This window comes from Sylvia atricapilla, chromosome 8 (genome assembly GCF_009819655.1).
Source record: "Sylvia atricapilla isolate bSylAtr1 chromosome 8, bSylAtr1.pri, whole genome shotgun sequence".
NCBI classification, from domain to species: Eukaryota; Metazoa; Chordata; class Aves; order Passeriformes; family Sylviidae; genus Sylvia; species Sylvia atricapilla.
The window spans coordinates 29006546-29018658 of record NC_089147.1 but is presented as its reverse complement, the minus strand read 5'-3'; the positions used below and the strand labels follow the sequence as shown (position 1 = coordinate 29018658).

General features: G+C 43.7%; 1 protein-coding gene and 1 long non-coding RNA gene across 7 annotated transcripts in view; one reads left to right on the top strand and one right to left on the bottom strand.

Moving 5' to 3' along the window:
• Positions 1-12113, bottom strand: part of LOC136364340 (uncharacterized) — a 148459-nt gene that overhangs the window by 27693 nt on the left and 108653 nt on the right. The gene's annotated exons all lie outside the window — the stretch shown is intronic.
• The window catches only part of FAM13C (family with sequence similarity 13 member C), a 114551-nt gene that overhangs the window by 62376 nt on the left and 40062 nt on the right, over positions 1-12113 (top strand). For 5 of the 6 annotated variants that reach the window (XM_066324228.1, XM_066324230.1, XM_066324227.1 and 2 more), the window contains 2 exons: positions 5858-5896; positions 10700-10756. In XM_066324228.1, the coding sequence (XP_066180325.1) occupies positions 5858-5896; positions 10700-10756 (96 nt within the window). The remainder of the gene's footprint in view (positions 1-5857; positions 5897-10699; positions 10757-12113) is intronic. The other variant, XM_066324226.1, reaches the window with a different exon arrangement.

Below are 12113 nucleotides of genomic sequence, written 5' to 3'. Positions count from 1 at the left end.
CTAGTTACATGGAGGAGAGTTACATGGAGCAAGATCTGCAAAGTTCCTCATAGGTGAGCGCAATACTAAAGGCAGATGTGAAAAAAGACAAATACTGAAGCCTTTCAGGCATATGATTCTGTGACTAGATGTTTGGAATGAACATAAACATAAAAATTAAAGATACGTCTGTGGTTTTCCTCATCTTGCAATATTGAAAGGAAGAACTGGTTATGAATTAATGCTGAGTCTAGCCTGACTTTGGTGTCAACCTGCTGGGAATAATTTTGTCGTCAGTGACAGCAGTAAATTATCTGCAGAGGATCACTGCAGCTCAGTAGTAGCTCAGTCAGTATCAGTCCTTAGGCTGGTACGGCTGGCCTCATCATGCAGCCCTGTGAGTGCTGGGTAATGACTATGGGGAATCTCTACAGAGATTTTCAGCAGAGCTGATGGGTCTTCATCAAACCACTTGTTCTTTAATAACAAAATGAGAGGCATGGTTCTGTATTTCCAGCTTAGCACCCTTCCTCAGACCACAGGTCTGTATGAAATCAGCTGATGCTGTTCAGGCAGGGCATCTGGAGTGGGGCAGCCTTGCAGCAGAGCTTGGTGTGACCTCCCTGCCCCAGCAATTCCCTGTGCTGGTGCTTGCTCAGGTATGTGCACCTGGCCTGCAGAAATACCACCAAGTTATGGGACTGCAGTGACCCACAATCTGCACAAAATTGTGTGGTTCCATGGTATTTTTTTCCCTTTAAAAGAGCAGGGATCTGTGCCTTTTGAGCTACAGGGTGGATGTGCCCTCCTCAGTGCAAACTTGGACATACTGTGGAAGTGTGTATGGGATTCACAGACTCCTGCTTAAAAGGCTTGAGCCAGGCATTGTGTGCAGTTCGATTGCACACTGAAATCTCTTCAGGAAATATATATCTTCACCCCCTGAAGGTCCGTGCAGGTGCACAAGGCTTTACCCAACCCAACAAAAAGGCACCTTATGGAATTTCCCTGGACTGGATTATTACAGCTGTGTCTGCACCTACGCTCAGCTGGAGTCTCCTCCTGCTAGGGCCTGTCAGTTCATTTTGAGACACACAGCAAGACCAACTGAGTGCTGCTTCCCCCAGGTTCCCCCCTCACATGATACTAGGTCACAGAGAAAATCGAAGAGGTAGAAGCTGCCCTGAGAGCTCACCAACCGGCTCCTATACGTAATTGCTGTATTTTAGCTTAATTTCTCCTGAGATGTTTGCTGATGTCTTGGAGAATGTTGCCCATAAAAAGGCAGGCTGCTCGTCAGGAAAGCAAGTTGGTGAACACATGAATATTTTGAGCTGCAGTGTGTAGCACTCGGTATTTATCCCTACAGGAGAGTGCATGTGACTCTTCTCTCACATGGCAGCTCCTTGGTTTATACCTCACAGATTGGAAAATAGCAAAAGTATCCTGCAGGATCGCTTTTGAAGAAAGGGCAGGGCACTGGAATGATCCACAGTGCTAACATTTTGCTGCAGAATGATTCCTTCCCTTACCCCTCAAGAAAATCCTGTGTGTGGGAAGACAACAGACTTGCCAAAGTCAGAAATGAGTTACTGCTTTACTGCCTAAAGAAGAGTCAGAAGTGTGGCCTCAGAAGCAGCAGTGTGACCTGCCAAGGAAGCATATTTAATCTGCTCCTCAGAGGAGTGCAGCTGAATGTGTTCTGTTGAGGGCAGCAAACGCAAACAGGTGGGACTCGGTGCACCTTCTTGTTGGTACAGCTTGAGAGGGAGATGAAGGAGGGCTGGAGCACTTCAGGGTATTGTTTCTTGGCAAGAACACACACACTCCAAGAAAAACAAATTTGCTCAATATTTTTATGAGACTCTGAGCTCAGCCAGGTTTGGCAGGGCTGGCTTGACTTCGTCCAGAGAGACAGTAGTGGGGAGATCATTCCAAGTTTCCCTTTATTTGCGTAGTGGAACATGAGTAAATTCTTCCCCGAGCTGCCCTGGGCTCCTCATCCTGCAGTGTGTGTGTGTCACACTGTGCCTCTCGTGTCCCTCCACAGTGCCCAGGGCACCTCCCTTGTATGGCCTGACTGCACTGCAAAATGTTATTGCCTTTGAGGCAGCAATTCCAGCACAGGCACTTTGGACTCTGTGGGATAACAAATAATAATAAAGAAAATGGTCTGGCAATAAATGCTAATCACACCCTATAGGCTTGCACTGAATTATTCACTAGGTAGTAGATATTACATGCAAATACTAACTTTCCCAGAACCTTAGAGAGCTTAGAGTTCTTTGTAAATGTGTAATTTCCCCTTTAAAATACAGTTTATTTCCCAGTATATGAATGATTCTTCATTATTCTGTAGTTGGGGTTGAAAGGCCTCATCATTTGTCTGAGTCAGGAACGCCCTTAAAAGAAAGCAGTCATTTAGTGAGATGAGCAAATTCGGGAAATTGAGGCAAAGGTTCTGTTCTGCAGGTGAACCCAAAGATGCACAAAGCCTGCAGGGATGTGGGCGTGGAGGGTGTGTGACATTTTAGACAACCGCAGCTTGGAGAGCTGCACTGTTCCCCTTCTCTTTTATGACATTTTGATTGTTGTACTTTCCTGCTCTGCTGAAGCCAGAACTACTTCAGCCCACTTTTGTCTCACTACCTCTCCTTTTGCAGACTTATAAGGCACACACTGCCAGCTAAATGCTGTTCTGAGCTTATGAACATATGATTTATTTTGAATATGTGTCTCTGTTCCATGCAAAACCAAGCTGGGTGCTGTGATTCCTGTTTCATTCTTCTTCTTGACCTAGCAGCAATCCTCCTGAAGAAACAAACCAAATAAAGAATGGAATTTTTATGCCAATCTATTTGTCAGCCATAAATAGGCAATTGTATTAGTCAAACTTTCAGAAGTGAACGGCAACACATCTCTGATTCTTGATACCTCCAAAATGTATGTAGATGTTTGCTTTGGGGATCTCTGACGTTTTTGTTGTCAGCTAAGGGTTGTCATGTGGTGTTTATGTTGGCTAGATCAACACTTGGCAAAAAAGAGTAAGAACAAAACTGGGTGTAAAATGGGAAGCTTTTCTGCAGAGAAAGTGTCTTTTCCTAGACATAGGATTGGCAAAAATATGAATCACTGAAACTGTTCAGAAGAAATAAGGGAAAACTGATTTAAAAGCCTTTATTTTCAGAATTTCAGAAATACGTATTTTGATGAATTCAGAATAAGAAGTCCTTGAAAGTTTATCTGTTATTCAGTGGGGAAGTTCAAAGCTTACTTCACACATAGGTGTAGCTTTATTTTCATTGAGACTTCAGGACAGTGAGAGGCCGGCATGTCATCTGAATGTGGTGATGAAATATATCTGGCATTGGGCATTTCAGTGTTAAGAGTGATGTTTTATAGCATTACAGCCCTAATTAGCTTGCATGTCATTATTGTAAATCAGGAGGTAACAGCAGTTTCAGGTTTTCTCCGTGCCTGGGACTTAGAAAGAGGCAGAGATGCAGATTCAAGCACCTTTGGCTCTCCCTGGTGAGGCCAGAGGCTCCTTGCCTGCTCTGGTCTCACCCCCAGCACATGGATGGGAAGCAGGTGGAAGGAGCTGGGGTCAGCCAACAGGGCCCAAGTCAACATTGCTGTTGAAATGAGTGTTTGCCCCTAAAGATTGATTACTTCCATGTGGTAAAAGAAGAAAAGTTACTGTGAGCCTACTGTAATTCCTCTCTTGTGTTCCCCAGGAGCAGGGCAGCTCCATTTATCTGACTGGGACATTGCTCTGAAACAGGTTCCAGCGTCTGGCTGGCCTTTACTTATGTGTATTTGTTATTGCTATGCCTGTTTTACATGAAATGTCATTTTGTGGAATGGTTTCACAACTTTGCAGGAAGAGACTCTCCATTTACACTGATCAAGTGCTATCTCTAAAACGAGTGGAAGTTTGTGAGTGAGCTGCAATATAAAGTGCTGCCCTAAACGAAATTTAGCAACTGCTGTTCAGCACCAAAGTCCAGAAAAACCACAGAGAAGTGATGATGCTTTAAACTTGGTCCAAAGCATCCCTGTCTTACAAACTATCTTCAGTCAGGTTATCTTCCCAGTGATGATATCAAAGCCCAGCAGTGTGTGTGTGCACTGGGAACGAATTCGCAGAGAATTAGACGTTGACTTGTGGAGAAGTTGTATTTGTAAGAGCTCCCTTTCCTGTGGGGTGTGTGTAGGTACCCAGTCCTTTAAATGCTGCTCTAGCCAAGCTGTGGTGCTTATCAGTGTGAATTTGTGATAAAGTATAGTGATTCCTCCATCACACACTTGAAGCACTAGCTGTGAACTCAGCTCAACCATTCAAAATCAAGAGTCAAGCATTCACTTAAGTGTTCTGGAATATATCCATTGAAAATATCACTGATTTTTAACGACACACTACATATTGAGCACGTAAATTAAGATTTTACTCCCCACAACATCTAGAATACCTTTGTTCAGTTCCTGTCCTGCAAATAGAACAGCAGTAAAGAAATTTATATTTGTATGGCCAGAGCAATAGAGTTGGAAACAGGAGGAGAAAAAAATTTGAAATTTCATTTTTAGAGCAGGATTTAATTAGATTTGGCTTTTCTGTTCACCCTTCTCTCACAAAACCTGCTCTCTGAAGGGCAGAGGTCCCTGCTGGCTGTGATATTCTGATGCCCAGGTAATTCCTGCCATCCTCCACACTGATATACACACAAACACAAGAAGGAGCGGAGCAGGCAGTGTGTGTGTGCGAGGTGGGGAGGCTGGGACGAGGGGAAGGTGCATTGTCAGTGCCGCTGGTGAGGAGAAGCGATTGTCAGGGCTGTGATTCCTGGCTGCCGCTGCTGCCTGGGAAATGTGTGTCAACACCACGCAGAGGCACAAGCTGCTGCTGCGGGGAGGAGGAGGAGGAGGTGCCTCTTTATCCCTGCTCGGCTTGATGCTGGAGATGCCTTTGTCACAAACAGGAGGACTCGCAAGGCGTTGTCTGCGTCGCTTTCTCTCCCACAGCCCAAACAGCAACAACAACAAAACCCCCATCTCTGCTATGTAGCAGTGAGATTATTTGTTTGTTGGGTTGTTTTGGGGTTTTTTCTTTCTTTTATATATTTTTTTTCCTTCTTTGCTGCTGTAAGATTTCAGGATGATCCAAGAGTGTATTGTCTGGATCTGAGGGGTGTTGTTAGAGGGGGAATTCCACTGCAGCCTCAAACCCAGCAGTTTGCAATATCCCGAGCTGACCCTGCTGAACACATGACATCAGGTCAGAAACATTTTGTTGCAGGAGCACAGCAGCCTATTCCCTTCACAGGAATGGTTTCATCTACTGTTTGCTGTTAGCTTAATAACCTCTTCCTACATGAACTCTCCATTCTGCCAGACTTTTTTTTTTTCATAGAATCCCCTGAGGTTTGGCCATGAGCTGAGCATGTAAGAGACCACTGAACAAGAAAACCTTCTGGCAGCCTAGCTGGGAAACCCTATTTGAGTAAAAAAAACCCCTGCATTTGATGAGCCAATTGCAGAAAGCAAACATTTAAAGGACAGAACGCCAGATACTTGTTTGTAAACCTTTGTTACCAGCACTGTTACAACTATAACAGATCATGATCCGAGCCTCACAATCTGCCTGCACCCCTGAATCCCGGGCTGCTGGCTGGGCTGTGTGAGTGTTGTAGGACTGATCCCTGTGGTTTCTGGATTATGAGCATGTGCAGAGCAGCCCAAGGTAGAGCCGTGCACGCAGAGCCAGCGCAGAGCCGTGCCTCGCAATGCCATGTTTGTGCATGTGTGTCTACAACTGAGGAGCATACAGGGAGCCTGCTGCCTTGCTGATTTATCTGATGTTTTCTTGTTTCTGTTTCAGCATTCAGGATAAGTCCTTCAACACGACAGCTTTAGCAGAGTAAGTGAACACTTTAAAGATGTCCTTATTTTTAAACAAGAATGATGAGTTTAGTGAGCATACAGAATAATTGTGTTATGTGAGGAGTCCCAAGCTATCTGTCATATATTTTGTTTGAGTTTTCTGTAATCTAAATATATTATTGACTGTATGGGAAAGATTGCATAAAGGAGCTGCCTTTAAATGCTCTGTGACTATTTAGCAGCGAAATACCTTTTTGGGGAGAATATATGCTGGGTGCACATCACACATGTTAAAGTGCATGATTTTCAGTGTGGGATAAAGCTCCTATCCAAATACTGCTCATTTCTGGTGCTGATGATCCTGTCAAACACAAGCATGTCTCTTTTCTAAGGACACATGGTCTGTACTTAGCACAAGCATTGTTAGAAAAAAAAGAATCATTAGGAAATATTTTGAAAAATCCCTATACGTTATTTAGACAGGCCAAAGTACCAAAAATGTCATTTCTTTGTTGTCAATTTGATAAACTCCTTAGATGGCCTTTTGTATGTTTCGTAATCCTGAGGATGTAAATGTTGATTTTTCTTGCTGTTTTACAGAGATAACAGAACAAGGGGGGACATCAGAAAGTTAGAAAGGCAAACCCTCTAGGAACTATTGCAAATGAAATGGCCTTTGTCTTATTTTAGTCTAAACCACTTCAGTATTGCTGTTCTGTGCATTTTTATTTTGCATGCTTTTGATTGTTTCAAAAGCTTTTGGGGAAGATTCTGCAGCAGTAAGGAGCCAAGCTGTTTTTCAGGAGGAAAATGATGTATGGATTTGTTTGTGTATTAGGTGAGTTTTACACTGCTAAAATGCTCTTAACCTAAAACACTCCAGGTGGACAGTGAGCTGTTTGCTGACTGCTGTGGGCACAGGGGACATTCTGAAAGCAGGCCAAGTTGTCATCATCTGAGCCATCTCTAAGTGTTGTCATAACCTCTACAGGAAAAGTAATATTTCAAAGGGATCTAAAGAATTTCACTCTCTTATATTGCTTTGCTTTACTTATATTTACTTATATTTGCTTCTATTTAATTGCTTTATTTAATATTTAAATTTAGTTACACTTTAACTGGGGCACACATGGAAAGATTGAACTGAAGGTAATAAATCATGGAGGGGTTTTTTTTGCTTGTATGCTTGTTTGTTTTCATTTCCAGCGTTCCTGTTAGTTAAGTGATGAACTGTGGTCTGTAAAATTATGGGTTTCCCCCCCCTTCACAGAAAAATAGCCAGATTACAGATAATATATTTTTCATTTTTTTTAGTCCTTCCCTTTTCTCTGTCCCTTAGTACATCCATTGTTTCCTGTAGAGATTACCCTGGAGCAGTCTCCAGGCCTGCCTCGCCCCTGGGTTTCTGGGACCTGAAGGTGATGGCTTTTCTCTGTGGGGCTTCATGTTAAACCCAAGCTGGGAGTGTGGTGCCAGCCCTGCCTTGGGGAGATGAGATGGAGAGGGGTTGGATCTCCCTCATTTCAGCTGCTGTTGCTTCTTGTTCGTGGGATTTCATGTTTAATCTTCTATTTCCAAACAAAGGGGTAGACACGTGCTTTTAGAAAAAAAGTGAGTGAACAATATCTGAACAGCATTGTCCAACTGAACAAACTTGGTTCCCAGAATTGCCTGCTCTAAGTCTCTTTTGGAGCTGTCCCCCAAAGCTGCTTTTGAGAGCTGCTGGGGGCACACAATTCTTACTGATTTCAGCACTTACTGCTTGTGTTGACCATCTCTGAAAACTGATGAGAATAGATTTACTTTTATTTGGCAGAAGAAAGAGAGAGCTTGCCATGCAAAATCTAGACATCCTCATTTAACAGTTTCTGTCTTTATTTGTGACAAAGGCAGAGCCAGGGGCTCCTGAATGATATAAAGCCAGTGGTACAGCTTTCAGGAACATTTCTCTGGACAAGATGAGTGCCTGGGGGTGCAAAGCTCCCAGCAAGCCATGCATGCAGCCTGGTTTGGGAGCTGTTCACGTGAGCATCTGAAAGGTCAAGGCAGCAAAAGGGAGCCGCTTTCACTCTGTTCTGAAACGGCTCCTGTGGGAAGGTGAAAATGGAAGAAAGTTAAAGAAGCTGGTCCCATTAACCCAGAGACCCTGGAGGAAACACAGAGACAGTACTACCCAGAGTCAGAGCAACACTCCGTCCAGGCTGGGGTCCCATCTCTGACCTGACTCTGGCCCATGCCATAAGATCAATAATGTACTTACTTCAAAGAGATATCTTTCAGTCAGTAGCTGGATTGGGCACTGAAGGGAGAGGATTCACATCATGGGTTTTGTTAAAAGACAGCTCCTACCCAATGTAAGCGCCTCAACCCGTTTGGATTTCCCACCTGAAGCTGTTGTGGCATGTTCTCTGCTGGTTTAGGACTGAGGAAGATGCTGCTGCAGTTTTTAGGTTGGTGGGAATTCTCTCTGTTACATGGCCACAAACTACCAAAAACATACTGAACTCTTGAATATCACCTATCTATTAAATACTGCTAAAGGTAGACAACAAGGTTTTAAAGTTACTGCCGAGAGGAAAGGAAGGTGTTTGTTTTGATATGTGCAGACAGGGGGCAGGAACTTCGGAGACATATTCCTTTAAGGATTCAAGGTAAAAACACTCCATGCCTTAATGATAGATATTTGCATTATATCACAAATTCATCTTTTTAAAGGTCCTGCTATGGTCCTAGCCTCAAGGACTGTCTTGTGTGAGTGAGCTCTCAACCTCCTGGGTATTGTTTATTCTTGCACAGACAAAAAATTTCTGTTGGAAATTTTAGACTGTGTTGGTTCTGAACTTCCTTGGGATCTTTTAAATTTCGTGATGGCCGTTGTATTATCTGACTCATCCTTGTTTGTCTTTCCTATCTACTGCCATCCAGTTACTCAAATACATTTTGTCACACTCACTTTTGTTGTTTATAAGGTGACTTCTATCAGTTGCTGGATGCTGAGTTAGGACCTCTGCCTCTCGAGATCACCTCCTGACAGCCAGCTTGGCTCTCCCAAGGAGAGTGCTCTTTAACTGGACTTGGCCTGGCCACTGAACCTGTGCTCAGCCATCCACTGTACCTCCAGAGGGTGCTCCCCATTTCCAAGGAGGTCTTTCAGGACTGAAGGCTGCCAAGTGAGGTGACTGGTGAGAGGAGTGAGGAGCAAAACTGGTGGCAGAGCTGATTACTCCCACCTCCTCTCTCTGAGGCACACCCAGGAGGGAGAGTTTGTCCCTTTAGGGGATCCCTGGACTTTGCTGGCCATGGCTTGGCCCATGGTGCACACCTCACTTGGTGGCACTTTCTCCTTCTCCTTCTGCTGTGTCTGTGCTGGGAGCTCTGTCTGTCCAGTGCTGACTTTGCCATTGTCTCCTCACTATGCATTTTCTTTCTGTTGTTTCCTCCCTCTAAAATATTCCTTCTAGCTCTACAGCCAGGTGTCTGGTTCCTTTCACACTGGGCTTCCTCATTCAAACCCCCAGTGTGCCTTGTGTCCCCCTCTTGCTGTTTCCCATGAGGCAGTCAGGTACTGGCTGGAGGGGAAGGTGTGACAGGAATCCAGAGGCAAACAGATTTCTACAGTGAATTTTTCCATTTAGCACATCAAGCCCTGTCTTCCATCCATCACCCCACTTTGTTGTGTGGGGAAAGCTGCACTCATTGCAGGAGTATTGTGTCATCAGAGGGATCTGCCACTGGAGTTCTCTGCTCCAGTTGTGAGCAGCAAATGCTTTCATGCATATGCTGATATATTCAGGAAGTGTAAACACTTGAGTGGCCCTTTAAATATTTTCTGCTGCAGTCTGACTTTTGATATAGATACCAGCAGAAGTGTGGAAGAGGAATATATTAAAGCCCTTGCCATCAAATTGCAATGCAGAGCTATGAATGTGTCACTTAATGTACTCTCTCCTAAGTGGGGCACTCTTCTCAAAATTTAACAAGTCAGCAAAAGTACAGGCTGCTTCTCCCAAAATGAAGAGATTCCTCTGCCAGAAAACTTCAAGAGATCCAGGCCTTCTTAGTGTCTGTGCCCTGTGAGTATGAACAGAGGGTGAGGAGAGGGCCCCAGCTACCCCAGCAATGCCAGGCTTGGTGTTTGCATATTTTAGGAGTGCATGCTTATGGATGCATGTTTATTTGAAGAAGGGCTGCTCATGGGCTTTGCAGGTTAAATCATCCTGCAAAGTTCAGCCATGCAGCCACAGTGTCATGTTCAGCTCTCAGTGGTTGTGGTTTAGGATATTTATCCAGACTTCTCTTTTCATTAGGTGGCCTTAGGACAATTATTTTGTTTGTAACTTATAGGAAGTAATTGGTTATGATTGTTCAGGCATCTTAAAAAATAGTGCTAGTTCAGTTTTTAAGACTAACTCTCACTTCATAATTTAGCTGGGGATTCCTTTTCCTGCTTCACAAAGGGTGACTGCTCTATCATAGTTAATATTTTTGTGAGTTTGGAACAAAAACATCCTTAGTTGTGTCTAATTATTTTTGAGGTTAATGTGAAGTATACTTTAAGCAATTAGAATACAGAAATACTTGTAATTTTCCTGTGGTAACACCTGAATTCCTTGTAATTATTTCCATTTGTCTGAAAATGATATACCAAATTGTTCACACTTAACATCTCAAATCCTCTTCCTCTGAGGTTTGGACTATCATGGAGTAGCTATGGCAATAAATGACCCTAACTAAAGCGTGAGGAGAGGGAACGCGTTTATAGTTTGAGCTGCACTGTAATGTTATTAAAAGTTTCTGCAGCTGGCAGAAGATCAGTAATTATCTTGTATTCATTTTCAAGGCGTGACGGGTATTCAGACTCTGTGCATGAAGATCAAGCAGGCAGTTCCAGTCCCAGGTAAACTTTTTTACTCTCCTGTAAACTTTGTCTGAAATCCATCAGCAGCAAATGAAGCTGTGACTGCTTCTGTTAAACCATAAGAAAGAAACCTTTATTCTCAAGGGAATGCAGAATTTCTGGGATATTACCTGCAAAATCTGTTAGTATTTCTGGGAAATATGTATTTATCTTGTGTACTTTTGTGTGATGAACATGAAGATAAATTACTGTTGCTATTATATAAGTAAATATATTATGATCTGTATTCTTAAGTTCATATCATACTCCTGTCATTCAGATTCAGCTGCGGTGCTTATACACTGAATTTTACTGTACAGCAGCTGGTACAAAGCAGTAGTAAGCAGAGTTTTCCAACTGTGCGAGGATATGCTCATTGCTGAATGTGTCTGGGAAAAAGAAATTCCTTCAAATTGTAATTTAACTGGAGTATTCTTGAGGAAAGCCTCTCTCATGGTTATGTTAGTACATATTGATTGCTAGGGTATGCAACTTAATTTTCAGGAAGATTTTAAAATCAGAGGGTACCTTAAAATTAGCAACACTTCTGTACATTGTTGGAGTGCCCGTGGGCTATAAAGCTGTAACTATAACAACTGCCTTGGAGCACACTTACAGAAGGCATGGGCAGCAATGGTGTTCAGCTCCATAGGCACCCCGCAAGCATCCATCTGGATGGGCCACAGATGGAGAGTGAGTTTGGCAGCTCAAAATCTTTAGGAGAAAACATTGAACTAGCAAGTCATGCTTTCTGAGGGGAAAAAAAATCTCAGGGAGTTATAATTCAATAGCCCTTGAATCCCTCAGCTGTGGAAGTTCCACGCCAGGAGAGAGGTGCTCTCCCAGCCAGCCATGAGGATGCTGCCAGCTGAAGCTAACATCTGAAATCCCACCTGCAGTCTAAGCTAGAGGCCGGGATTTTGGAGCAGAAGGCTGCCCAGCTCCCGCTGCCAGCTCCTGAGGCAGCCTCACCCCTGCATTGCGGTAACGTGGTGGAGCATGGAGAGGCTCCCTGGGGGAGAGAGGAGACCAGGCTAGGGCTGGAGTGATGGTGTGCAGACACTAGTGACATCCCCTTGGGGAGAGCTGGCACATTGCAGTCTGGGTGGGGATTGAAAATGTCCATCCCAGATGGAGCACCCATGAGTAACAGTGTCTGTTTATGCACACAAGGTGTGTTTTTAAACAGGAGGATGTTTTCTCCTAACACATCTCTGGCTGTTCAGACCTTGCTTTGTGTGGCTTCCTCCTTGCCTTTGTGCAGTTGCCCTCAAAGCCAGAGACCATCAGAAGGGAAGTGTTGTAGAGAGGAGTTATTGTCTATGATGATATTTTGTGAGATGATAGTTTACTGTGA